This window comes from Pantherophis guttatus, chromosome 11, assembly GCF_059756535.1.
Source record: "Pantherophis guttatus breed Tessera chromosome 11, ASM5975653v1, whole genome shotgun sequence".
Taxonomy (NCBI): Eukaryota; Metazoa; Chordata; class Lepidosauria; order Squamata; family Colubridae; genus Pantherophis; species Pantherophis guttatus.
This window is the reverse complement of record NC_142073.1, coordinates 10,801,959-10,829,708: the sequence shown is the minus strand read 5'-3', so window position 1 is coordinate 10,829,708 and position 27,750 is coordinate 10,801,959. Positions and strand designations below refer to the sequence as shown.

Below are 27,750 nucleotides of genomic sequence, written 5' to 3'. Positions count from 1 at the left end.
TCCCTTTCTTCTTCTTTCCTGGCCGTTTGTTAATCCACCAAAGACCTTCACACACGCACACTGTTCAACATGAATTAATTGGGCCCTTAATGTTCCTTGCAAGCACGCTGGTTTAATTATTATCTTTTTTTTTTTTTATAACCTCTGGGCTTAAGTAGCCACTGCAATTTCCCACTCTCCTCTCTCTCTCTTTTTTTTCTCCCCAGCTGTGGGTATTCTTGACTTGCAAGGATTTGACTTGCTGAATTGCAAGGAAAAGCACCTGAGGAAGAAGGGAAGGGAAGTACCTGCTGGAGGATTCTTTGGATGACATAGGCACAAGACCGACCACAGTAAGTGACATTCTTAGTTCCCCGCTGAAAGGCAGGGGATAAGTTATGAGCAGTCTTTAGCAATCCCCAAATTGTGATCAAAGCTCAAAAGTATTTTTTTTAAAAAAAAACCAGACTTATTACATGTAAAAAGAAATTAAGATTTATTAGGATTGTCCTGGAACTTTGTGGTTAAATTTCTACCTGTGCCATTCAAAGGGTGGGAGGAAATCTGTAGAACTTCAAGCCTCTGAACTCTTGTTCAGGAATAAGAACGATGCATCTTTTAGTAGGTACACAGAATACAGCAAGTCTTTGACATACGACCACAATTGAGCCCAAAATTTAGGTTGCTGAGTGAGACAGTTGCTAAGTGAATTTTGCCCTGTTTTATTTGCCCTTTCTTGCCACGCTTGTTAAGTTGAATCATTGCAGTTAGTAACCCTTGGTGGTTCAGTGAATCTGGCTTCCCCGTTGACTTTGCTTTGTCAGAAGGTCGCAAAAGGGAATCATAGAATTCCGGGACGCTGCAACCGTCATAAGTATGAGTCAGTTGCCAAGTGTTTGAATTTCGATCACGTGGCCACAGGGAAGGCTGCGACAGCCGTAAATGTGAAAAACGGTCGTAAGTCACTTCTTTCAGTGCCATTGTAACTTCGAGCAGTCACTGAATGAACTGTTGTTAAGTCAAGGGCTACCTGTATCTACACATAATCTTCTAAATGAGCATTTTAAGATGTTGATCTATCTATTTAGAGTGCAGATAAGGCATTTCTGATGATGAAACTACAAATAAAAACAAACAGAAATTTGTTTCGGTACAAAATATACAAAATATAATGAACAGGGAGGGAAAAAAATCACAGTAAAGCAAAAAAACAAAAACAAAACACAAACCCCACCCTTTTTTGGCAAAGAATGTATTCAGAAAAACTCAAGTAAGTTACTGGTAAATATTAAAACCCTTAAATATTTGTGCTAGTGTGGGGTGATGGTGATGAAACAATCCATTTGTCACGGAAAATGCATTGGGAAATGAGAAAATAGTCATATCTGAAGCAATAATGTCCAGAATTCCCAATTTTCTCATAGTTTTTTTTTTCTATATATATTTCGTATATATTTTTCCCTAATAAGTTAAATTTCCCTCCATCTGAAGCCTTCTTACTTACCCAGGCTGAGAAATCACCTATTTTAAGATTAATATTCACCTCTAACTGAAGAAATTGTTGCAAATTGGAGCAAAAATCTTTGAGGCTTTAACAGTCCTGCTTAGACCATTTGAGTCTTCAATATTTGGTGACAATTGAAAAATTGGCACTAAGATTCCCCTGCTGTTTTCATACCAGATTTCCACAAAAGCACATGAACAAAAGTTTTGGATTCAGGTCTAAAAAGTTGCTTTGAACTATAAATGTTGGACCCCTCAATGGTTCCTTAGAGCAACTACGTGTATTTCCAGGAATAACAAAGGATTCTGAAAGCAGATCTGGCTGCTTTAATGAATCGCCAAAGGTCCCCATTATTGTTCAAGTATGGTTGTTTCCATTGTGAGTCCAGTGTGGTCCATTTATATTCTGTGACAAGAGATTCCCAGTTAATCCTGGTTGTATTGACTGTGGCGGGCAGTGGTGGGTTTCAAAATTCTTTACTACCGATTCTGTGGTTGTGGCTTGGTGGGCGTGGCATTGCTTGGTGGGTGTGGCTTGGTGGGCATGGCAGGGGAAGGATACTGTAAAATCTCCATTCCCTCCCCACTCCAGAGGAAGGATACTGCAAAATCCCCATTTCTTCCCGATGAGCTGGGACTCGGGAGGCAGAGAAGAGATGGGGGCAAGATCAGTCAGAATATTTACTACCAATTCTCCGAACTACTCAAAATTTCCGCTACCGGTTCTCCAGAACTGGTCAGAACCTGCTGAAATCCACTTCTGGTGGCAGGATACAAGTGTAAGAAATGAAGAAATTCCCAGGATTATATTCTGTGGCATTGCTCAAGAAAAGAAAAGCATCAATGATAATATAGTAAAAAAGCACCTACATACATATATATAGGACTAAAGTGGAGTAAATAAGGAGAACGTAGGCAAAAAGGAAAAAAAATAAGATCCAAATAATGTAAAATTAGTTCTGTCCTTAACACTTGTAATATAACCTTGGCTGTATAGGAACAAACTGTTTCATCTTCTGATCTTTGGAACATAAAGACATTTTTAAAAAGGGCACAAACCTCGAATTCATTCCTTAACGCGAGGAGCACCCCTTTCCTTCCAACTATGTAAAATAATTCTCTTTGCTGAGCCCCAGGCTTGATAAAGCCAAAGCACTTCATAAAATGTCACATTCCTTCCTAAAATGTGAATTTTGACATTTGGTATTTCAATGCTTATGACTTCTGGTCGCTGCTGAGTAGAAAAGATTTAAAAAAAAAAAAAAAAACCATCAAGTTTTTTTTTTTAATGAAAGAATACCATACTGATTAAAAGATAAAACCATCCATAAAATTTACAACGTAAAAGAAAAAGCCAACAAACTAAAATAATCAGGTGAATACTTTCAAGTAAATTATCCAATAAGCAGCCTCCATAACCCGCAATAATCCATTTTATGGCAAATTTTCTTCTCGTCCGATGAGATCCTTGCTATGAGTCATGTCTTGTCCTCAAGCAGAAAACAGCAAACTGCAATTCCAAAGTTCAGACGCCGATCTTTCTGATGTGTTGAATTGTGGTCATACAGTTCACATTGCTGAAATATTTTCCTGAAGCACATTTAAGTAATAAATTGTGATAAAAGTAGTTCAGATTTTGCCAGACGATTTTCTGATGTCGACATTAAGAAACTGAGATTAACCAATTTTTTTTTTTTTGGGGGGGGGGTGTTTGTTTTATCATGATCTTCCATTTTTGCTCCTGTTTGTCACACCAGCTAGGCAGGTACAGTAATGCAGGAGAAAAAAAAGAGGGATCCATTTTATTGGGTTTTAATACAGGTAGTTCTCAATTTACAATTGAGCCCCCAGCGATTACTGTCGCTAAGCGAAATTTCTCTACAGAAACATTTCAGAGTGATGACAGCGTTTTCTGCCCTCGGTCTGAATGGGAGACACTTTCACTCAGGTTCACAGACCTTCTGAATTATTGTTTGAAAAGAATGACTTATCCGAAGCGCTTTCTGATCCTGGTGAATTTAGAGTTTGTAAATGTTGTATTCCATCTGGCTGCTGATAATTACTTAGTTTTCATTATGTAACCATGCTATTTGTCTTCATTTGATTAAAATTAAAGGACTGGAGGGAGCAAACGAATTATAATGTAACCTCTAGATAACATTTGGTATTAATATAGTTATTTTTAACTTTTGTGTTGTTTGCAGAGATTGCTAATATTGGCAGGTTTGTCAACACTCGGAAAGGTGATGGAGAACGTAAGACACAGAAAACAAAGTGGAAGCCAGGCTCTTGATGATGTATCTGTTACCAGCAAGAAACCTAAATCCACAAACTTACAGAAAGAGGCAAGATTTGTATAATACAATCTTTTAAACAACTAAATATCCTTAGATGTACGATTTTGTGGCTCACCTTGCAAGATAGTTTACACATCTAGTTAATTTTTTATCTTTGGTTGCAACACTGTTAGATACCATTTCTCCTTTATTGATCTAGCAGGTAATATTACCTTTCATAACAATGAGAGATTCCAGGTATAACACTTTCCCACCTGAGGTTCAAATTGGACCGAAAAAAACAGGAGAGGCTTAACAGCTTTCCAGGAGGCCTGGTACAGAAGGAGGAGACAAGCAAACAGCATCAATTACAGTGATCGGGAAGCCATGCAACCACAAGAGCTTTGTTGAGTTACGACATAGGCTCATCCTAGACTGCATAAACAGAGGGATAGAATCAAGATCACGTGAAGTGTTAATACCACTTAATAATGCCTTGGTAAGGCCATACTTGGACTACTGCATTCAGTTTTGGTCGCCACGATGTAAAAAAGATGTTGAGACTCTAGAAAGAGTGCAGAGAAGAGCAACAAAGATGATTAGGGGACTGGAATCTAAAACATATGAAGAATGGTTGTAGGAACTGGGTATGTTCCCAGTTTAATGAAAAGAAGGACTAGGGGAGACATGATAGCAGTCTTCCAATATCTCATGGGCTTACACAAAGAAGAGGGGAGTCAAGCTATTCTCCAAAACACCTGAGGGCAGGACAAGAAGCAATGGGTGGAAACTAATCAAGGAGAGAAGCAACTTAGAACTAAGGAGAAATTTCCTGACAGTGAGGACAATTAATCAGTGGAACAACTTGCCTCCAGAAGTTGTGAATGCTCCAACACTGGATGTTTTTAAGAAGATGTTGGATAACCATTTGTCTGAAGTGGTGTAGGGTTTCCTGCCTAAGCAGGGGGTTGGACCTCCAAGATCCCTTCCAACTCTGTTAATCAATTCTATTCTACATTGTCTGGGTCATCCAGATGCATTCTGAAAAGGACAATCCTTTTCCACTTTTGCCTCCTTGGGCAAAACAATATCTTCTTTCCCCGTGCCTGTAATGCCAGCGTTTGATTCACATCATATCTGAAACGAGAAATCACACCCTACAAGGTGTGATTTCTGGTTTCAGATATGATATGAATCCAAGGTGAACATTTCATTTCTATAGTGCCAAAAGAGCAAGCCAAGCACGCCTTCCCCTTTCCGTGTTAACACGTTAATTAGTAGAACAGGGATTGTAGAATAGGTTAACAAAGTTCACAAGAACTTTTAAAAAACTTCTGCTCCCTGGAATGTCGGGTTAATGTTTGCATTGTAGCCCAAGCTGTTAATTTGTATTGTTGAAAGGAACAGGAGTCTGATTTATCCATGTGTTTTTGCTGTCTTAATTATTTGGTGGGTTTGGGTATCAGACAGAATTAGATAACAAATAGAATTTGAAGATTTGAAACAATACATGAATCCTAGGAAAGAACTGATCTATTTTACTAGCAGAAACAAATTTGGTTGAAGGTAAATTAGCTAACCCCAAATCTTTGATCCTGGAAGTATGGAATGGCTTTTCTTTTCTTTTTGAACACTTAGAGAATATTGATTATGTCAGAAGGCTGAAAACCTTCTGGAGAAGATTCCTTCTCGCCGTTTCTGATGACTGGGAACCCATCCAGATATGTCAACACATCTGGAACAAAAGAGATTAGAAAAGCTGATTTGGGACCATTTACCATCTTTTCCCAAAAATAAGACCCTGTCTTATATTTTTTTGAACCCCGAAAAAAGTGCTTGGCCTTATTTTCGGGGAGGTCTTATTATTTTGGGGCATGTGGAGCAAGACGGGGCTCCTCTTGCCATCTTACATGATTTCCAGCTCTGTTTCCCTAACCCTAACCAGAGGAAATGGCGGGAACCGGCTGCGCATACAGTTAAATATTTTTGGAGGAGGGCTTATTTTCGGGGAAAGTCTTATTTTTGGGAGAGCTCTTATTTTCAGAGAAACACAGTCATTTGAAGTAGATAAAGAGTTTTATTAGATCAGATCAAAGATACAACTAACAGCAGGATTTTCTTTCCAAACAAGCCGATGAAATGCTTCCAGGCCACTTCTAGGTACGACATCCATATTATCAATGAATGCTCAATGCTTTAATTCAGATTGGTGCACTAAGCAGGAAGTTGGCCTTACAACTGGCCAAGCTCCATCAGTCATTCCTCCCCAACAACAAATCTAGATGTAAAGTGAATGAAAAGTACAAAGCCTTCCATTACAAAAGTCACTCCTGAAACATGCCTGTATTATTATTTATTATTATTTTTATTTTTTAAATTTTTATACCACCCCCTCTCCCGAAGGACTCGGGGCGGTGAACAGCCAAAATTAAAAACACACAATACAAATATTAAAATACTTTAAAACGAAATTAAATTTATCTTTGGCTTCCCCAATTTAAAATCCCTTACCCGTAAAATTCCCCAATTAAAAGATTTTTAACCCAGCCCGGCTTGCTGAAATAAAAAAGTCTTCAGGGCCCGGCGGAAGGTCCGGAGGTCCGGGATCAGTCGTATCCCTGGGGATAGCTCATTCCAGAGGGCGGGTGCCCCCACAGAGAAGGCTCTTCCCCAGGAGGTCGCCAGCCAACATTGCCTGACAGACGGCGCCCTGAGGAGGCCCTCTCTGTGGGAGCGTATTGGCCGGTGGGAGGTTATCGGAGGCAGAAAGTGGTCTCGTAAATAACCGGGCCCTAAGATGAGAACCAATACCTTGAAGCGCACCCGGAAGACCACTGGAAGCCAATGCAGCTCGCTCAGGAGAGGTGTCACGTGGGAGCGCCATGTCGCCCCCATAAGTACCCGCGCGGCCGCATTCTGCACCAGTTGGAGCCTCCGAGTGCTCCTCAAGGGGAGCCCCATGTAGAGAGCGTTGCAGTAGTCCAGGCGGGAAGTAACGAGGGCATGAGTGACCGTGCATAAGGAGTCCCAATCCAAAAAGGGGCACAACTGGCGTATCAGGCGAACCTGATAGAAAGCCCCCCTGGCCACGGCCGTCATATGCTCTTCTAAAGACAGCCGTGTGTCCAGGAGGACACCCAAGTTACGCGCCCTCTCCGTAAATAAAAAAACCATCTCAAATGTGTTTGCTTTTCTCCTCTCAATCCCCCTCCTTAGGTGGGTCTGATCAGTGGAATCTGTGTCATCGTCGGAACCGTGATAGGTTCGGGAATTTTTATTTCTCCGAAGTCTGTTCTGGCTAATGTTGGAGCTATCGGACCTTGCTTGGTTATTTGGGCAGCCTGCGGAGTGTTGGCCACCTTAGGTAAACCATTTCTCGTGTTCTCCATTTCTTTTTCTTTTTTTACAGAAAGCTTCTTTTTCACATCCTTTCTTCCGTTGCTCCGTTTTGATGGAAATCAGATTTGACATTTGCCGCCCCCCAACCTTCAGGGACTGCTGATGGGTTACGGAAAGATGGCTTATCACACTCACCTATTTGATTCCTCTTTGGCTGTCTGTGTCTCTGCTGCAAGTCTTGCTCTGCTCAATCAGGAGAGCGCTGCTTACTTTTCTGGTGGTAGGGTGCAATGGTTACAGTGGCAGGTTAACCATGGGGAAACCTCTGCTGACAATTCTGCTCATCGTCTGCAGGGTATCTTCAGGGTATGGTTAAAAAAAAAATTGATTTCTAGTAAACGACACTTTTCTCAACAAACGGAGTTAAGGGTCATTTTTATTTAGAAGCCCTAGTTAAGGCAGGTCTGACCGTCAGTATTAATGCTTACCTGTCGATGACTACTTCAGCTTCAACCACAACAATACACGAGCACACAATAGATACAAACTTAAAATGAACCGCTCCAAACTCAATTGCAGAAAATACGACTTCAGCAACAGAGTGGTCAATGCCTGGAATGCACTACCTGACTCCGTGGTTACTTCCCCGAACCCCCAAAGCTTTAACCTTAAATTGTCTACTGTTGACCTCACCCCATTCTTAAGAGGTCTGTAAGGGGCGTGCATAAGTACACAAGCGTGCCTACCGTCCTTGTCCTACTGTCCCCATTTATTTGCACCCATTTCCCGTATTCATAATCATGTTTATACTTATATCTATTATCTTATACATGTTTGACAAACTAAATAAATAAATTTTAAAAATGCTGAAACTCCACTTTCAGGAGCACTTTGCTTTGCTGAACTCGGCACAATGATCCCCAAATCAGGAGCAGAATATCCTTACCTGTTGGAAGCCTTTGGGCCCATCCCTGCCTTCTTGTTTTCCTGGTCCAGCCTCATGGTCATCAAGCCCAGCGCCTTCGCCATTATCTGCCTGAGCTTTGCAGAGTATGTGTCAGCTCCGTTTTACCCAGGATGTGACCCTCCCGTGGCGGTCATTAAGTGCCTGGCTACAGCAGCCATTGGTGAGTCTTTAGCCTTAAAGGAGGGAAACCAAGCTAGAGATGGAAGCGGAAGTAGATCTGGAGGAGAACCATTGGGGCAACCATGACTTGGATGACGGAGAATCTCCATAGGCATCTGGAGGAGGAGAGAAAATGGAAGAAGACCTTTGTCAGTGTTATATAGCTGGAAAGAGATTGTGGCTCTCTAGGCGGTATAATTGAGCCAGCTTGGTCTAGTGGTGAAGGCACCAGGCTAGAAAGCAGAGGGCCATGAGTTCAAATCCTGATTTAGCTGTGAAGCCAGCTTCACTTTGGGCCAGAGTGTTCTCTCAGCCCAACCCACTTCAAAGGGATGTCACTGTGGGAAAAATAGAAAGAGGAAGGGGTGTTGGATATGTTTGCCGTCTTCTGTTATTTATAAAAATAATAAAGGTGGGATACAAATGACAGATGGATGGATGGATAGATAGATAGATAGATAGATAGATAGATAGATAGATAGATAGATAGATAGATAGATAGATAGATAGATAGATTAGATAGATAGATAGATAGATAGATAGATAGATAGATAGATAGATAGATAGATAGACAGACAGACAGACAGACAGACAGACAGACAGATGTTTTTGGATGGATGATGAATGGATGGATGGATGGATGGATAGATGGATGGATGAATGGATGGATGGATGGATGGGCAGACAGACAGATGTTTTTTGGATGGATGATGGATGGATGGATGGATTGACAGATAGAGAGACAGACAGACTGACAGATAGATGTTTTTGGATGGATGGTTGGATGGATGGTTGGATGGATAGACAGACAGACAGATGTTTTTTGGATGGATGGATGGATGGATGGGTGGATGCATAGACAGACAGACAGACTGACAGAGATGTTTTTGGATGGATGGATGAATGGATGGATGGATAGATAGATAGATAGATAGATAGATAGATAGATAGATAGATAGATAGATAGATAGATAGTTTTTAAGATTGATTTCACTCCACAGGAAAGAAAATCTGTGAACAATGTGCTGAATGCAATAATTTTACCCTTCTGTCCTATTTACAATTTAGTAGACACTTGGAAATATCTCAACATCATACTTCTCTTCCTTAAAGAATATGTTGTGGTTAGAAAAATAAATATAGAAGAATGATGGAAAAACCTGGGACGGTTTTAATGAAAGATGACTTTGACGTCTGAACCATCTATAAAAGGCCACAAACGAAACAGAGCGATTGTACCCTACATGCCTTCTCTGTCTGCATCTACATCTTCAGACTAAGCTAAAAACTAAAAGTGAGGCAAAACCAATGTTTTAACTATTTTATCACTCTTTCTTTGTCTTGCAGTGGCCATTACAGTCCTGAATTCCCTGAGTGTGAAATGGACAAGCTATCTTCAGAACATTTTAACTGCTACTAAAATGGTGATTGTCATCATTATCATTGTAAGTGGCATCGTTCTCCTGGCCAAAGGTATGTTGTTGTCCCTTATAAAGATACATAAACCCCCTGACGTTGTCAGCAACCAGACGGAGAAAGTCTGCAAAATGCAGGGTTCCAAGCGAGCTTGGCCACAGGGAATTTTTGGAGTAGAAATCCAGTAGATCTGGGGAATGCTAAATGGAAATGACCCCCTCTTTGTGGCAGCCTCTCAAATAGTGGAACACTGGAATACATGTCACTCGTAGTCCTTCTTTTCTGTAGACTGGCCACACCCAATTCCTGCAACCTGTTCTTCATATTGTGGGTGTTTCATCACTGGAGGTTTTTAAGAAGAGACTGGACAGCCAATTGTCTCAAATTGTAAAGGGTCTCCTGCCTGAGTAGGGGATTGGACTAGAAGACCTCTAAGATCCCTTCCAACTCTATTCTGATTGATTGATTAAAAAAGGCTGATCTAGACTTTGCATCCCACTGCAAAGACTGGGTTTATAGTCTAGTCTAGTCTAGTCTAGTCTAGTCTAGTCTAGTCTAGTCTAGTCTAGTCTAGTCTAGTCTAGTCTAGTCTAGTCTAGTCTGAGAAATAGAATAGAATAGAATAACAGAGTTGGAAGGGACCTTGAAGGTCTTCTAGTCCAACCCCCTGCTTAGGCAGGAAACCCTACACCACTTCAGACAAATGGTGATCCAACATCTTCTTAAAAACTTCCAGTGTTGGAGCATTCATAACTTCTGGAGGCAAGTTGTTCCACTGATTAATTGTTCTAACTGTCAGGAAATTTCTCCTTAGTTCTAAGTTGCTTCTCTTCTTGATTAGTTTCCACCCATTGCTTCTTGTCCTGCCCTCAGGTGCTTTGGAGAATAGCTTGACTCCCTCTTCTTTGTGGCAGCCCCAGAGATATCGGAGCACTGCTATTATATCTCCCCTAGTCCTTCTCTTCATCAAACTAGACATACCCAGTTCCTGCAATCGTTCTTCATATGTTTTAGCCTCCAGTCCCCTAATCATCTTTCTTGCTCTTCTCTGCACTCTTTCTAGAGTCTCCACATCTTGTCTAGTCTATTCCAGTCCAGTCCAGTCCAGTCTTCTTATATACAAGTAGTTCTCAGCTTATGCCTATAAGGAAGCCTGTCAATTAAGATAATGATCATAAAGCAGATCACTCGTGATCATGTGATCAATCTGATTTTACTACCGTTTTTGCGGCTGTCGTTAAGTGAACCCATTGTTTGTTATGGGGTGTTTTTGCCAAAAACCATAAGTAAATGCTGGTTTTCAGCAAAATTGTTGTAAATGAGAGTCATTTAACTTCAGTACCTTGCAAAGGGCTCTAAATGCAGGCTGGTTTCCGAGTGCCCAAAATGCAGTCCATGTGACCATGAGTGTGATCCCAACTTTTGGAATTTTGGAACTTGGTCGTAAGTATCCTTTGGGGATCTGTTGTAATTTGGAAGGTCACTAAGCAACCAATTGTAAGTTGAGAATTACCTGTATCATACTTTTCTTGGGGAAATGCTTGTTTCATTAACTTCCTTGTAAATGAAGAAAAACACCTCATAACTGTTACTGAAACTTAAAATGGAAGAGTGTTTCTGTGTGTTTGTGTTTGTGTGTGTGAGAGAGAGAGAGACAGAGAGACAGAGAGAGGGAGAAGGAAAAAGAGAATGAGAGAAAAAAAAGAGAATGAGAGACAGAAATTCCTTCTCCTCTACAACATAAGTAATGGGAAACACACCAGTGGTGGGTTCCTCCCGGTTCGGCCCGGTTCTCCCGATCCGGTAGTGGTGACGATATGACATCACTGAACCGGTTCTGCCCCCCACGCCCCCGCCACCCCCCGCATTATTCTTATCTTTTATTTGGCCCCACCCCCAATCTATTGCTGCCTCCTGAGTCCCAGCTGATGGCTAGAGGGAAAAAAAACTGTTTAAACTCTTGCCGCCTTGCCGCTGATCAATGTTAAAAGAAAACAAATGAGTAGACCTGTGCCTGCAAAAATACATGAGTAGATCAGTGCCTGCAAAAATAAATGAGTAGATCAGTGCCTGCAAAAATACATGGGTAGACCAGTGCCTGCAAAAAAAATAAATGGGTAGATCGGTACAGCTCTGCAAGCAGTTAAAAGCCTGGTAGACCAATATCTCTGCTAAATCCTAAATAATTGTCACATGACCATCAAGCCACGCCCACAAAATAAGTCATGCCCACAGAACCGGTAGTAAAAAAATTTAGAACCCACCTTTGAAACACACATTTTAAAAAATATTTATTGCATTGCTTTTAAATAATTTTCTCATTGCTCAGTCTAAAGAAATGCCTACACAGCATTCTAGAGACTTTATGATTTGTTGTTGGGAAAAATTTTGTGGGGTGCTCTTCAGATCATCTGCTGCATACAGTATTCATATAGGATATTGTTTTTGTTTTTCAGGAAACACAAAAAATTTTAACAATTCTTTTGACAGTTCCTCAATTTCCGTGGGAGGCATAAGCCTGGCATTTTACAGTGGACTCTGGGCCTATGATGGATGGTAACTTATTTACATTTTCCTAATTTCCAATTAAATCGTTCCCACCGGTAGATAATTCTGAAGCACGACACCTGAAGACAACAGCAGCTGAACTGATTTTGCATGTTTTGATTTTTCGTAGAGATGAACAGGGAACATGGTGGCTCAGTGGCTAAGACGCTGAGCTTGTCGATCAGAAAGATCAGCAGTTCGGCGGTTCGAATCCCTAGTGCCGCATAACGGAGTGAGCTCCCGTTACTTGCCCCAGCTTCTGCCAACCTAGCAGTTCGAAAGCATGTAAAAATGCAAGTAGAAAAATAGGGACCACGTTTGGTGGGAAGGTAACAGCGTTCCGTGCGCCTTTGGCATTCAGTCATGCCGTCCACATGACCACGGAGACGTCTTCGGACAGCACTAGCTCTTCGGCTTTGAAATGGAGATGAACACTGCCCCCTAGAGTCGGGAACGACTAGCACATATGTGCGAGGGGAACCTTTACCTTTTACCTTTAGAGATGAACAATCAAGGTGAAACTCGCTTCTCCTTTAGACAGACTTAAGCACAGGTAGTTACAGGATCTCATGTTTCAGCTGGGAATGGCTGCTATTTTAGATGGCTTCTAAAATAAGCTTTAGAAGATGATGGCCAGGGCAAAGAGGACCTTTTGGTCTTGAAGGCAGGCATAGAGAACTGGCTCTCCTTTCATTGTTGCTAAATCACTATTCTCATTGTCCCAAGACCAGTGATATGAAATACTAGGAACTGCAGTTCAGGATGCATGTGGAGTACCACATAAGTCCTTAACTTATGATCAGAAAATTTGTCATTAAATAAAGCAGTCATTAAGTGAGGCATCACATGATCTGATCTTTACAAGGTTTTTTTTTTTTTTTGTTGGCCACAGTGAGACATCACTTGACTCCAACTTGTGACCTTCTCTGCCTTGGGAAAGCATCAGGAAACACCTTATTTCCTTCTGCAGTTCCACTAAAATTATGTAGCTAATGTTATTTTCTACAAAGCATAGAAATTAATATTGTGTCTTAAATATTTAGCAGGGAAGATCTAGTTAATGGGGAAGATTTTATAACAACCTGCAGAACTGATGGCTTCAGCGCCGTCTTATTGGCTTCCCAGTGATTTTCCATCGGAAAAATCTTTTGCCTGTTAAATCTGTTGGCTAAAAATCTATTAAGGAAAGAATGATGACTAAACCTTGATAGCCTGTGTAAAGAGAATTGAGTAAATTCACAATGGGCAAACTACCATCAATAGAATACACATGTTTACAACACCAATATCGGAAGAAATAATGCTAGTGGAGACTGTATCTTGAATATGGGTTTTCTACTGGTTGACCATCATGGTAAGGAGTTTAGAGCAGCGGTCACCAACTGGTGGTCCGTGGACCACTGGTGGTCAGTGAGAAAATTTTGGTGGTCCGCAAGAAAAATTATTTGCATTTTTTATATTGCACTAAATCAGGGGTCCTCAAACTACGGCTCCTGGGATGGATACGTGCAATGAACGTTTGTGTTGCTGCAGAGAGTCTTTTGTGTGGATTGGAGGGGGGCAGAAATTCTGACTTGGGGTCTGCTTCGGCCTCCTGGTGCCAGGGCTTTGGGCAAAGGCTAGAGGGAAGTGTCTCTGGTGGCAAAGAGCCAGAGGACCTTATTCCAGTGGGACTGCATGGCCTGGAACTGGCTGACCATCTCAGCCCGCTGAGCCTCCAGGCGCCAGTACCTGGCCTTGCACTCCCGCAGGTCTTCCCTCTGCTTGGAAAGCCTATGCTCCTAGTCCTCAGTGAGCTGCTTCTACTGAGACTCCTTCTCGGTCAGATCCAATTTGAACTGAGCTGTTTTGCCAACTCTTTCTCGTGGTAGCTGCTTAGCTCCAACTACTGCTTCCTGTTGGGGCCCTAAGGAGCCCAGAGGCAAGGAGTGGCTGGGAGGGGAGGGGTGAGTAGAGGCTGGCGAGGCGCCCCTCGATGTGAGTGACATCCAGTTGGCCATGCCCACCCAGTCACATGACCACCAAGCCATGCCCACCCAGCCGGTCATTAGGCAGATCATATTAGTGGTCCGCGGGATTTAAAATGATGAATTTAGTGGTCCCTGAGATCCGAAAGGTTGGTGACCCCTGGTTTAGAAGGCATCTCCAGCTGGTTTGTCTGAGATACTTGAATAGGACGTTCCACAGCATCGCTGTGGCCATCATCAACACTTAACTTTATAGCCTGCGGTGGTTTATTAACTCCCAGCAGATTCTGTAGAGTTTTCCTTCTAAAGCTGCATAATTTAGGATTGCAGTTTGGACAGAGTAATTATTGGTGTTTCCTTTCTTCCAGGAATCAACTTAATTATATCACAGAGGAGCTTAAAAATCCTTACAGGTAAGGTAGGAGAAGACAATGGCATTTTATTTGGACAACAGCAAGAATCTAAAAATTTCCACCTGTGTCATCAAGGGCCCTGCTTTGAAATAATAGCAATAGCAATAGCTCTTAGACTTATATACCGCTTCACCATGCTTTTACAGCCCTTTCTAAGAGGTTTACAGAGTCAGCCTATTGCCCCCAACAATTTGGGTTTTCATTTTACTGACCTCGGAAGGATGGAAGACTGAGTTGACCTTGAGCCAGTCAAATAAGTTGCATGTCATGTAGGGCAGCTATAAACATTGAGGAAATAAATACCGTATTTTTCGGAATATAAGACGCACCTTAGTTTTTGGGGAGGAAAATAAGAAAAAAGCTGATTGGCAGGTGGATCGGCCTCCTGGAATAGCCCCAGTCAGCAGTTCCCAGAGGTGAATTTTAGCAACAGGTTCCTTGGTTGTGAGCTCTGTGCCTTGCTTTTTTTTTTTTGGCTTTTTTTTTCTGCCTCTGAAATTTCTGAAACTCTGTTTCAGAAAAAAAAACCTTTTTTCCTGCCTCTGAAAGCCTCCGAAACAGCTTCAGAAAAAAAAGCCTCTGAAGCTTCGTTTCCGAAGCTTTTTACAGCCTCTGAAACCTCCGTTTGAGAAGCTGGATGGGGCTACATTCGGAGTATAAGAAGCACCCAGATTTTCATCCTCTTTTTTGGGGGAAAAAGGTGCGTCTTATACTCCGAAAAATACGGTAAATGCAAAGTGGGTTACATAGCCAGTGTGAACTTTCTGTGATCCAACCTCTTTTTCATTACAATAAATCAATACTCTGCATACTCTGAATCAAAGAGCCAGGGTGGCGCAGTGGTTAGAATGATGTATTGCAGGCTAACTCTGGCCACTGCCAGGAGTTTGATCCTGACTGGCTCAAGGTTGACTCAGCCTTCCATCCTTCGGAGGACGGTAAAATGAGGACCCAGATTGTTGAGGGCAATGTGCTGACTCTGTAAACCGCTTAGAGAGGACTGTAAAGCACCGCGAAGAGGTATATAAGTACTACTGCTGTTGCTATTGCTATCTGCAAGAATCTGAGGATTGCTTTAAGGGACTTGACGTATCTTTTGAATTGGGTAAACCCAACTTCCTACTTTGGAATTAACGAAAAGTATGAATATGAATTACTTTTAATGAAAATTAATTTAATGTTATTAAGCTGGTTATTAAGACCAGCTGCCTGCAATTAGTGCAGGTTCGAATCTCGCCAAGGCTCAAGGTTGACTCAGCCTTCCATCCTTTCTAAGGTAGGTAAATTGAGGACCCAGTTTGTGGGGGCAATAAGCTGACTTTGTATAAATATACAAAAGGATGAAGGCTATTGCTGAGCACATTGTAAGCCGCCCTGAGTCTCCGGAGAAGGGCGGCATATAAATCAAATTAAAAAAAAAAATACTGATGAATAACTCAACCCATCAAAGATTAGAAAAACCTAGCAGGAAGATGGTATTTTTGGATTTCCTGAAGTGGCTAAATCAATCCTCTTTGAGGGTATGAAAACATGAAGTAGGAATGAAGTAGGAACTCCTTTTCCATAATAGCAATATTTGAGCATCATTTAAAGAACAAACCTTATCAAGATCACTGAGCAGTGCAGAGCATAATCTATAAATCAAGTTCCTTTTCTTTATAAATATTGTTCAGCTGCAAATATATGGAGATTTAATTAACTACCAAGCTTTAATATACCCATGAATTAATGCCATGTATTTTCACGTTGTTTAGAAATCTACCTCTGTCTATAATAATTGGAATCCCCCTGGTCACGGTGTGTTATATTTTGATCAATACTTCTTATTTCACGGTCATGTCGGCCACAGAACTGTTGCAGTCTCAAGCGGTCGCAGTGGTAAGTATCATAGGAAATTGCATGGACACACAAATTGTCAATAGCTATCTATTGTGTAGCTGTGACTCTTTCTGGGCGAGATACAACATGGCCACACATTCAAATTCAACTGTGTGGAACTCTCCAAAAAATAATCTTTTGGGTGGACAAACTTGATCCAATATACCATAGTATCTTGTATTTTTTTTAAAAAATTATTTTTATTGATTTTACAACAACACAACACAACACAACATACAAAACACAAACACACGATGTGTTTCTTTTTACATATCAGTTTCATTCCTCTTACTTTCTACTATATACATTCCCCATTTTTCCTATCCTTTATTATCATTATCTTTATCGTCCCTTTATTTTTAATCATTTACAATATTTTACACATCTGTCACCTTCTTCTCTCCATCGTTTATTCACATTTACTTTCCCTAATCTCGAGCCAATCATACCACTTATTCCATACTTGATAATATTCTCTATCTTCCTTTTCTTTTATTTCTTTTGTGAATTTATCCATCTCCGCACAGCCCAGGATTTTCTTAATTATTTCTTCCTCTGTTGGGATCTTTTCACTTTTCCAGGACTGTGCGTAGACTATCCTTGCCGCTGTAATTATATGCAGAATCAAATATCTAATTTCTTTATTGTAAGTTCTGTTCAATATCCCCCAGTAAAACATTTCTGATTTCCAATCCGCGTTACAGCCAATTATCTCTTCTATCCAACTTCTAATTTTCATCCAATATTTTTTCCAATTGGGACATGTCCACCAGAAATGATAATATGTTCCGGGGATTTTTTTACATTTCCAACAATTTGGAGAGTTGTTCGGAGACATTTTAGCCAGTCGTACCGGTGTGAAGTGCCATCTGTAGAATATTTTTAACTGAAATGCCGTTGAAAGAGTCAATTTAATATTTATTTCCCATAATTTTTCCCATTTCTCCAATTCTATGTTGTAGCCAAAATTTTTGGCTCCTCTAATCATGGTATCTTTAACTACCTCTTCTTCCATTTTATACCTCAGTAAATATATATATAAATATATATATATATAAATATATATAAATATGTATATATAAATATATAAATATCTTGTATTTATATCCAACAGCTAGGCATCAGATGAGGGGTGAAATCTACTTACCTTCCCAACCAGTTCGGAAGTGCATATGCCACATCACACGCGCGAGCAGACCCTCTGTTCATGCGCAAACCCTTCTGCACATGCGCAGAGGGTAAAAAACAGGAAGTAATGATGACTGGGCAAGTGAGCAGAGCCTCACTTTCTCTGAACCACTGGCCACCATCACTACCGGTTCAGACGAACCGGTCTGAACCGGGAGCATTTCACCCCTGTATCAGATCACCTGGAGAACATCTCCGTAGATTATTATGAAGTGGCTGTCTAGGGGCAATGCTTTAGTACAGGTAGTCCTCGTCTTACAACAGTTCATTTAGTGATCACGGCACTGAAAAAGGTGACTTATCACAGTTTTTCCACATTTATGACCATTGCAGCATCCTTGTGGTCACGTGATCAAAATTAAGACGCTTGGAAACTGACTCCTATTTATGACGGTTGCCGTGCCCTGAGGTCACAGGATCCCCTTTTGCGACCTTCTGATATGCAAAGTTAACGGGGGAAGCCAGATTCATTTAACAACCAGGTTACTAACTGCACAACTGCAGTGACCCACTTAACAACAGTGGCAAGAAAGGTGGCAAAATGGTGTGGAATTAACAACTGTCTTCACTTAGCAACTAAAATTTTGGCCTCAGTTGCGTAAATTGAGGACAACCTGTAAAGAAGACACCCATGGACCTCATTGAAAAAAAATAACCAAACTGCTCAGAGGCTGAAAAGGGATTCCACAGATTGATTTTTCCAAAACCCTGGCAATTTTTAGCATTCTTTTTTCTATAGCCAGCCTTGTGTGCTGGCTAGTTTAAAGCGATGTGCTTTTTTCCCTTCCATCTCTGCAGACGTTTGGGGATCGGGTCCTTTACCCCGCTTCTTGGATTGTTCCTCTTTTCGTGGCCCTTTCAGCCCTGGGGGCAGCCAATGGGACTTGCTTCACGTCTGGCAGGTAAAACTCAGCACAGTCTAGTACGATGTTTTAATAATGTTCTGACTTAGGCTTCCCCAGCAGCACGAAGCCGAGGACTTGGAAAGCGGCCAGGCCAATATCTTTCAGACCCCCCCAATACTTGGCAAGAATGCAGGAATGAACTAATTGCCTCCTGCAAACTCCACTCCTCTTTTGCTCCTCTTTTATTCCTTCTGGGAGGGGACATTCATTGTCCACCTGTGGCCTTACTCCCAAGTCGACCCTTGTTCTTTAGCTGTTTCCTTCGTCTGGTAACTCTGTGCATGCACACCCTGGGAACAGGCTCCAACTGTTCTTCTGCCCCACTGATGTTCGACTCCGAAGGCAGCTGATAGTTGGCATACGGCCCTGGCCCCCTCTCTGCCTCCGACGCAGAGCCCTCAGCAGAGCCTTCCCCAGACTCCAGGACTGGCCCATGTTCCTTCCCAACCTCCTCACTGTCCGAATCTGTTGCCAGATCTGCTGGCGGGCCACAACAAATAATTGAGTCGCCTGTATCTTTCATGACCAATATATCACCCTGCTACTTAGCTCGAAATTCATGTCATTGCTTTAAAGACACTAAATATGCTGTCAAAACAGACTGCAGAAGCTAATTCATTCTGTCATCAGAGGAGGCCTTGGAAAAGATGAAAAGCTGTAATTTACAAGGTAAAAATCTAAAAAGGTTGAATTTGAAATATTCCTGGCATTTTCCCCAGTCTGGATCTATCTCATTCATCGGTGCTGCTAAATCCGCAGCCCCGATTCAAATACAACACAAGAACTATTTTCTATCAGGCTGACGCTGAAATCTCATCCATGACGGAAAATGGTGTCTTTGGTGATTTTTTTTTTTCTGTAGCAAGTGAGGAGAGGATTTTGGGGTCAGACCGCAAAGCTAGAGACAAATTTCACGGTTAATTAGCAGCCTTGTTTCTCAATGGAGCAGTTCTGGGCTTTTTAGGTGTCTTCTTTAATTCACGTGATCATTTTTAAGACACAGAAACTGCTGTGGCAGCATTATCTTAAAGAATTGTGCAAATTTAATGGTCCGAAGGAGAACTTGGCAACATCAGTTCATGCCTCTCCAATGCTCCTGGTAAAAGGGATGTGGTACATTAGGATAACTGGGGAAAAAAAAAGTCATTTACCTTTTCGGTTACTAGGGGAAAATTTGAGGGGAGAGTTTATCAGCCAAAGCAGCTTAAATCTGATATTTTCACTCTCGTTTATTATAGCATAGGCCAGATGGAGAACCAGTTTGGTGCAATGGGTTAAGGCACCAGACTAGAAACCACAAGATCAGAATTTTATTACAGTCATAGACCAGAGACCAGAACAAATAAAAACGCTCAATAAATATACAATTAAAAACTCTAGAATAAGATAACAAACAGATAAAATCTATGATAAAATCCTGTCTGTCAATTATACATGGTCTAACTATACTAAAATCACAATCCGTAAACCAAAAGATCAGGAGTTATTGTCCAACACAAAGGCAGCTGAGGGACCTTGAGCCAGACACTTTCTTTCAGCCCTAAAAAGGAAGAAGTGGTAATTCCCCCCCCCCAAAAGAATCTTGCCAAGAAAATGGCACAGACTTGTCCAGATGGTTGCCAAAAGTCAACACTGACTTGAAGGAAATAATAAAATAAAATAATAAAATAAAATAAAATAAAATAATAAAATAAAAAATAAATAAATAAAATAAAATAAGATAATAAGATAAGATAAAATAAAATAATAAAATAAAATAAAATAAAATAAAATAATAAATGATCTTCATGCATTGGAGATGCGAGATTCATTCCGTGTCTTGACATTGTCAACCACTTTGATCAAACCAAATGCCATTTTTCTGTTCCTGCCTCCAAATCTTAAATGTTGCATACCATGGAAAATCCATGGGTTCTGATCAGAGGTGGGTTTCAGCATGTTCTGACCAGTTCTGGAGAACCGGTAGCGGAAATTTTGAGTAGTTTGGAGAACAGTTAGTAAAAATTCTGACTGGCCCCACCCCCATCTATTCTCTGCCTCCCAAGTCCCAGCTGATCAGAAGGAAATGGGGATTTTGCAGTATCCTTCCCCTGGAGTGGGGAGGGAATGGGGAGTTTGCAGTAGCCTTCCCCTGCCACGCCCACCAAGTCACACCCACAGAACCGGTAGTAAAAAAAATTTGAAACCCACCACTGGTTCTGACTGAGAATCATCTTGTGTTCTTGCTGCATTGACTATTTTTTTTTTTTGTTCTTTCTGAGGATCAATATCGATATCGATAGAAGAGAACATTTTGTTCAGCTTGGCCAGCTTTTTCTTACCTTTCCGTGTCAAGCAACACTGCCACAAAGCCTTTTTTTTTTTTTTTTTACAAAACCGTTGACATTATAACAGATTTATCTTTGATGCCACCGAATAGCCTTTTGTCCAAAATACAGGGACTCTTCAACTTACAAGAGTTCATTTGGCGACCGTTCAGATACAACGGCACTGAAAAAAAGTGACTTATGACCGTTTTTCACAGTTGCAGCATCCCCATGGGGGGCGGGGCGCAGGGATTTTTGCTACTGGTTCTCCGAACCACCTGCCGCCATCGCTACCGGATCGGGAGATCTGGTCCGAACCAGGAGCATTTCACCCCTGCTTGGAGGTCATCTAGTCCAACCCCCTGCTTAGGCAGGAAACCCTATACCACTTCAGACAAATGGTTATCCAACATCTTCTTAAAAACTTCCAGTGTTGGAGCATGTTAGGATATGGTTTGAGCCTAACTATGTTGTCCAGGCAATATAAGTGTACTGTTACTTTATCTGTATATGTATTATGTGGCTTTAATGCTGAGTCATGCTATAATTACATAATTACTGGTTGTGAGAATATTTAAGCAAGGTACTGCAACATGTTCAGTTGCTGCTATGATATGCTGTTGAGAGGTTGCTGCTATGATGCTGCTGTTGATGATAAGCTACCATTGAGAGGAGTTGTTATCTGCTAATTATCATTGGATGGATCTGCTACCATCGTGGTTTGTGAACCAGAGTGAGTTTGTTATTCTAACCAACTACTGTTTGTTGAGTAAGAAGATTCTGTGACTACTGGACTGATTTACTGGCAAAGACTTGGAATATGTTTAAAGACTATGAGACTGTTTTTCCACTATAAAGTAAGCTTTTGATAAACCAGTTTGCTTATCTCTTATTCATTGCTCTCAGCAACATTTCACTGTGCAATCTACTCTGCTGGTTGGTAACACAACAACAATAACCTTAACAGAGCATTCACAACTTCTGGAGGCAAGTTGTTCCACCGATTGTTCTCAACTGTCAGGAAATTTCTCCTCAGTTCTAAGTTGCTTCTCTCCTCGATTACTTTCCATCCGTTGCTTCTTGTTCTACCCTCAGGTACTTTGGAGAATAGTTTGACTCCCTCTTCTTTGTGGCAGCCAAGTGGTTTTGTGACCTTCTGACAAGCAAAAGTCAGTGGGGAAGCCAGATTCACTTAACAACCGTGTTTCTAACTTCACTTAACAATTGTGGCAAGAAACGTCGTAAAATGGGGGCAAACTCACTTCACAAATGTTTCACTTAGAAACGTAAGTTTTGGGTTCAGTTGTGGTCGTAACTCGAGGACTACCGGTATCTGAGCTTGGTTGTTTTCTTGCAGATACGTCATTACCAACTAGATAATATCATACTTTGCTTTTCTAGGCTGGCTTATGTAGCAGGACGTGAAGGGCACATGTTAAAGGTTTTATCCTACATCAGCGTTAAACGTTTAACACCGGCACCCGCTATTATATTTTATGTAAGTATAATATCTCAAATAGCAAAGTAAAAGTTTCTAGCTTCAAAGAAAAAAATATATCAAATTTGGCTCTATAATTTAATTTTAATAGAATAAGTGTTGGAAGGGACATTGGAGGTCTTCTAGACCAACCCCCTGCTCAGGCAGGAAACCCTATACCCATGATGGCAAACCTATGGCACACATCCCACAGGTGGCACACGGAGCCATATCTGTAGGCACGTGAATGTTGGCCTAGTTCAGCTCCGGTGTGCATGTGCATGCCAGCCAGCTGATTTTTGGGCCTTCCGGGCCCACCGGAAGTCGAGAAATGGGCTGTTTCTGGCCTCTGGAGGGCCTCCAGGGAGTGGGGAAGGCTGTTTTTGCCCTCCCCAGACTCCTAGAAAGCCTCTGGAACCCGGGGAGGGTAAAAAATGGGCCTACCATGCCCACCGTGTGCCAAAAGCGGGGGGAATGCGGGGGACAGTCACATGCACATGTGCGGGGAGGGGCACATTGAATTATGGATGTGGGCATGTGCACGCATAACCCCCTGCACTACCTCCGCTTTTGGCACGCAATAGCAAAAATTTTCATGAAGGATCCTTGAAATCTCACACTATTTCTTATTTATATTCATTCTTATTCTTCTGGAGATCTTTCTAGCGATCTTGTATTAAGAGAAAGCAAAGAGAAGTGCATGTTGGAAATCAGTTAGAGAGTCCATCTTTCATAACTAATTGTGTCTGTTTCAACTGATGCTCCCCAGAAAATAATATACAGGTAGTCCTCAACTTACAATAGTTTATTTAGTGACCGTTCGAAGTTACAACAGCACTGAAAAAAGTGACTTATGGCCACTTTTCGCACTTATGACCGTTGCAGTCACATGATTTACATTTGGATGCTTGATCACCGACTCACATTTATGACGGTTGCAGTGTCCCGGGGGGGGTGTCATGTGATCCCCTTTTGCGACTTCTGATAAGCCGGATTCACTTAACAACGGTGCTGCTAAAATGGGGACAAAACTCATTTAGCCAATATCTCACTTAGCAACATAAATTTTGGGCTCGATGGTGGTCGTACGTTGAGGGCTACCTGGGAATGGAACACATGGAATTAAAAATGGCCACACTGCATCAGGGTCTCTACTACAAGACCGTGAACTTGGCAACTCCTTCCTGTAACACTTCTTTGTGTTTTTCTTCCGTTTTTTCAGGGTACAATCGCATTTTTTTATGTCCTCCCCGGAGACATCAACACCCTCATTAACTACTTCAGCTTTGCAGTCTGGCTCTTCTATGGCTTAACTGTCTTGGGACTGATTATTATGCGCTATACAAGAAAAGACCTGAAAAGGCCTATCAGAGTAAGTATCAACCCAGAAGATTCTAGTGTCCTCCTAGACTTGAGGAAGCGTTTCACTGGGCAGCCATTTCTTGCCTCCTGCATCCTTGTCCTCTTGCAAGCAAGAGATGGGAAAATTGACTCCTAAATGTTATTGGGTTACATCTATTCTCTGCCTCCTGAGTCCCAGCTGATTGGGAGGAAATGGGGATTTTGCAGTAACCTTCCCCTGGAGTGGAGTGGGAATGGAGATTTTACAGTATCCTTCCCCTGCCACGCCCACAGAACCGGTAGTATAAAAAATTTAAATCCCACCACTGGTTCTCCCAATTCTGAAAGTGAAGTTGAACAACTGATGATTGGAGCTATCAGTCTGATTGAAAGCAAAACATTGCCAAGCTAAACACAGATCGGATCGGGCATTAAGTCCACATGGAACAAATGGCCCCACATTGATGGTGTAAAAAGACCATCTTTGGTTATCTTCAGCTAGAAACAAGAGGGTTATTTAGCTCTGCCAGTTACATCCAATTACCTAACAGCAATTTTTGCTCTCTCCTACAGATCCCACTGATCATCCCTTTTGTTGTGGTGCTAGTGGCCATCGTTCTGGTTTTGGCTCCTATTATCAGTGAGCCTGAGTTTGCGTATTTGTACTGTGTCCTGTTTATTTGTAGCGGATTTATCTTTTACTTTCTTTTCGTCCACTATAAGTTTGGCTGGGCTCAAAAAATCTCAGGTAAGTACCCTGGATGGTTTTACGTGGATGGTTTCCACCTAAAAAGGGTGGACAGATTTCCTTTAAAAAAGAAAAAGAAAAAGAAAAAAAGAAAAAGAAAAAGAAAAAAAAGTTTAGCCCATTTTCCTGTTCCCAAGGAAGCAATAGAATGAATGCAGTCCTTAAAATATTCATTAAAAGAGGTGATAGGGATGAATGGAACGGAGCAAAGCAAGCATCAATGAAAGTTAAATCAAGCTTTGGAACTACCCAAGAATGGAGGTTTTATAAATAATCTCACTAAGCTTTATTGCAAATGGGAGCCAATGGAGAATTATTAGCAAACCTGCTAAGTTCTGGAATCCAAATAAAGGTAGATTTTGCATCCAATTGCAAGCTCATTTTCTTTCCCTAAAACTTCCTTTATGCACTGATGATGTTACCTAGTCTGGATAACAAAAACAACAACAACCAAAGGGAGGGAGGGAGGGAGCGCCAAAGACTCCTCATTTCAATCTCAGGTTACAAATATTCTCCTTTATTAGTACATCCTTTATGGATACAAGGACAGAAGCCTTTAAAAAAACAAATTTTAGATTTCAGCACTGGTGGGAAGGTAACAGCGTTCCATGTTTCTTTGGCATTGAATCATGCCGGCCACATGATCACGGAGACGTCTTTGGACAGCGCTGGCTCTTCGGCTTTGAAACAGAGATGAGCACTACCCCCTAGAGTCAGGAATGACTAGAACGTATGTGCAAGGGGAACCTTTACCTTTACTTTAACTCTGATAATCTCTGTATTTCAGAGCCCATCACCATGCATCTTCAGATGCTGCTGGAAGTCGTTCCACCAGAAGAAGTTACTGAATGAAAAAAAGATCTTTTTTTTCCCTCTGAAACAGGACAGAAACAGGATCCTCAAACTAGCTCAATTTTGCCAAGCAAAATTTAGTGCTGGTTTACGGAATATGCACGAGATAGCAAAAGATCTCACAATATGTATGAGACAGGCAAAAATCTTACAAATATTTTTTTTCATATTTACCTTGACTTACCGAGGAAGGGAGTCAATTTTTGCATCAGTTACGATTTAAAGATTTATAGTCAAGCGTGGAAAAATCAAGGAAGGAAATGGGGAGTTTCTACTACTAGATTCAAAATGAAAAGCATTTAACAACTGAGAATTACCTTTTGGGCAATCTCGTAGGACAATGCGTCTGAGCTACCTGTACTCTTCTGAGATTCAGAAGAGACCAACTCCTGCATTAGATAGGCTAGAGAGCCATATCCAGATGGCAAGGAGATTCAAGAAGGATGGAGATGAACTGCTTACCTCTAAAACCTGAGGAAATTAACAAGTCTATCCTTGGCCTCAAGAGAGCTGGAGACAGTGCTATGCTTTCTCTGTACTTAAAGCATTTTGCAAAATCAATGGATGGGATAATAGGCGCTTATTGGCCTGGCAAGAGGTCTAATCCTCACAGCCTAGATCGGAATTGTCTACACTTTTCCTCCTCTGACATCCAAGTCTATGTTTTCATTCTTGTGGAGCTTTAACTATGAGGTTGATGCAGTGTGTTATCTTCTGGACCATTCAACGTTGGATTAAGAAACAAGGACGACACCCGCATCGCAAGGTACAATTGGAAGATAACAAAGGAGTTGGTAGCATTTTAAAAAGACTGTTGACATTTATTACTGCAATTTTGAAAATCTGTTAGGATTCACTCCTCCAAACATGCAGGAAGAGTTTCATTTTCTTTTTTAGGAAATACCAAGTATGGGAGAACGCAGGGCCATATCATAGTTGGAGATCACAGACTTTTTACCGTTATTGAATATTTGTTTTTGAAAATTATTCAGGGGCTTTTATAAAAATCCGAGGTGCTCTCTTTCAGAACTGATCCCTATCAACGATAAGCCTCTGGGACTATTTTGACTCCATAGTAGTTTCAAGCAACAAATAATAAAAGATTTTACAAAACAGAGGTTTATTCATTTTAGATTTTAATGAACACTTCTTTTTTTCTCAGAAAGACAATTAACGGTTAACAGGACCAATATTAATTCAGAGAAAGATCAAGTATCTGAATGCAGAATTATAAACTTAGGTTGTTTGTAGACTTGTGCTTCCTTTGTTGTTTTGATAAAATTTTGCACAGCTATAAAACTAGAACAATTGGATTGTACAGTAACTATAGGTTTTCAGAGAACTGGCTTGTATATTCTAACACAATTTCTCAACCTTGATAACTTTGCTGGCTGAGGAATTTTGGGAGTTGAAGTCCACACATCTTAAATTTGCCGGGGTCGAGAAACACACTTCTAATGAATGTGGGGGTGTGAAGAATTCCTGACTACAATAAAAACCTTTGACCTTAGCCCACAAACATATACTACAGCCCTCTATGTCAATAACATTTTGCAAAATTTACTATTCTGTATAAGTTGCAACTATAATTACAGGTTTTCTGTATTCAGATTTTCCATGTTAACATTTCAAGAAATTATGTGATATGCTTTATTTTCTTCTGCTTGAGGAAGAAATATGTGTTGCTTTGGTCGACACAGCTGATATATTGCAATACCACAACAAAACTATACACCTGAAAGCAAAATCAGGTATTTGAACATTTTCTGAAACAAACACACAAAACTTAATACTGTGAAAAAAGAACCAAGTTATTCTTTTGTAATGTTGTATTACTGCTTTACCTCTCACAAAGAATTATCTTGTCAAAGCAATTAGATTGAATTAACATTACCCATTTTAAGTTCCTTAAGAACCGAGTTACAACAAATGATCAGCCTACCCTGTTAGCACATATAGCATTACAAAAAAATCTGATTATATTGTGTGTGTTTTTTTTTTAAGCAAGATTAAAAAAAAACATGCTTTCTTTGTGAAGTGTTTTGGTATAATTGCAACTGAAAAGCAATTTTCAATACTGTACCTGTCCTGGTCTAATTGTTAAATTTGGTGTAACTATCAACTTGTATATCAAATTAAATTTCAATCAAATTTGTTAAGATTCATTTGGAACGAGCATGCTTAGAATTATAACTGTCAATAAGCAGCAAATGCAACACCCCACAGAAGTCTTGTTTTCAACATTTTTGATAAAATGCTGATACTATGAAAAAGGTATCCGATGCACTTGCAAGGGGTTTTGTACTATCTGTTTTAGATTCTTTAACCTTGTAGGGGGATCAAAGACTAAAGCCCAAGATATAATTAACAAGAGGATAAATCACTCTCTGAATCACTATCTTTTGAAGATTCATCTTCCTCCTCTTCTTCTTCACACACCCCTATAGGAATCTCATATATTTTCTTAGGACTTGATCCTAATAGAGAAA

The 27,750-nt window shown here is 40.8% G+C and overlaps 2 protein-coding genes across 6 annotated transcripts in view; one reads left to right on the top strand and one right to left on the bottom strand.

The window, feature by feature from the left end:
• The first annotated feature begins 214 nt into the window (after positions 1 to 214).
• On the top strand, positions 215 to 27,420 carry SLC7A9 (solute carrier family 7 member 9). 2 transcript variants are annotated; one of them, XM_087877225.1, is made up of 13 exons: positions 215 to 332; positions 3,687 to 3,827; positions 6,975 to 7,122; positions 7,982 to 8,224; positions 9,571 to 9,696; positions 12,096 to 12,195; positions 14,522 to 14,566; positions 16,321 to 16,444; positions 18,431 to 18,534; positions 22,245 to 22,341; positions 23,543 to 23,692; positions 24,235 to 24,409; positions 25,197 to 27,420. In XM_087877225.1, exons 2-13 carry the CDS (start codon positions 3,729 to 3,731, stop codon positions 25,259 to 25,261), a joined length of 1,476 nt encoding a protein of 491 aa, XP_087733351.1. In that variant the 5' UTR covers positions 215 to 332; positions 3,687 to 3,728; the 3' UTR covers positions 25,262 to 27,420. The 2 variants fall into 2 exon arrangements, with proteins under 2 accessions (XP_087733351.1, XP_087733350.1); XM_087877224.1 differs by lacking the exon at positions 25,197 to 27,420 and having other exon boundaries at positions 24,235 to 24,674.
• The window catches only part of TDRD12 (tudor domain containing 12), a 34,522-nt gene continuing 33,152 nt past the window's right edge, over positions 26,381 to 27,750 (bottom strand). For all 4 annotated transcript variants that reach the window (XM_034425755.3, XM_034425759.3, XM_034425756.3 and 1 more), the window contains exon 34: positions 26,381 to 27,738. In XM_034425755.3, the coding sequence (XP_034281646.2) occupies positions 27,626 to 27,738 (113 nt within the window). In that variant the 3' untranslated portion in view covers positions 26,381 to 27,625. The remainder of the gene's footprint in view (positions 27,739 to 27,750) is intronic.

Bases quoted from the DNA above. Each gene is read 5' to 3' on its own strand.
- SLC7A9 (XM_087877224.1), top strand. From the start codon at position 3,729: ATGGAGAACGTAAGACACAGAAAACAAAGTGGAAGCCAGGCTCTTGAT. The intron at 7,123-7,981 runs GTAAACCATTTC...CTCCACTTTCAG, and splicing joins CGGAGTGTTGGCCACCTTAG to GAGCACTTTGCTTTGCTGAA. The intron at 9,697-12,095 runs GTATGTTGTTGT...TTTGTTTTTCAG, and splicing joins CATCGTTCTCCTGGCCAAAG to GAAACACAAAAAATTTTAAC.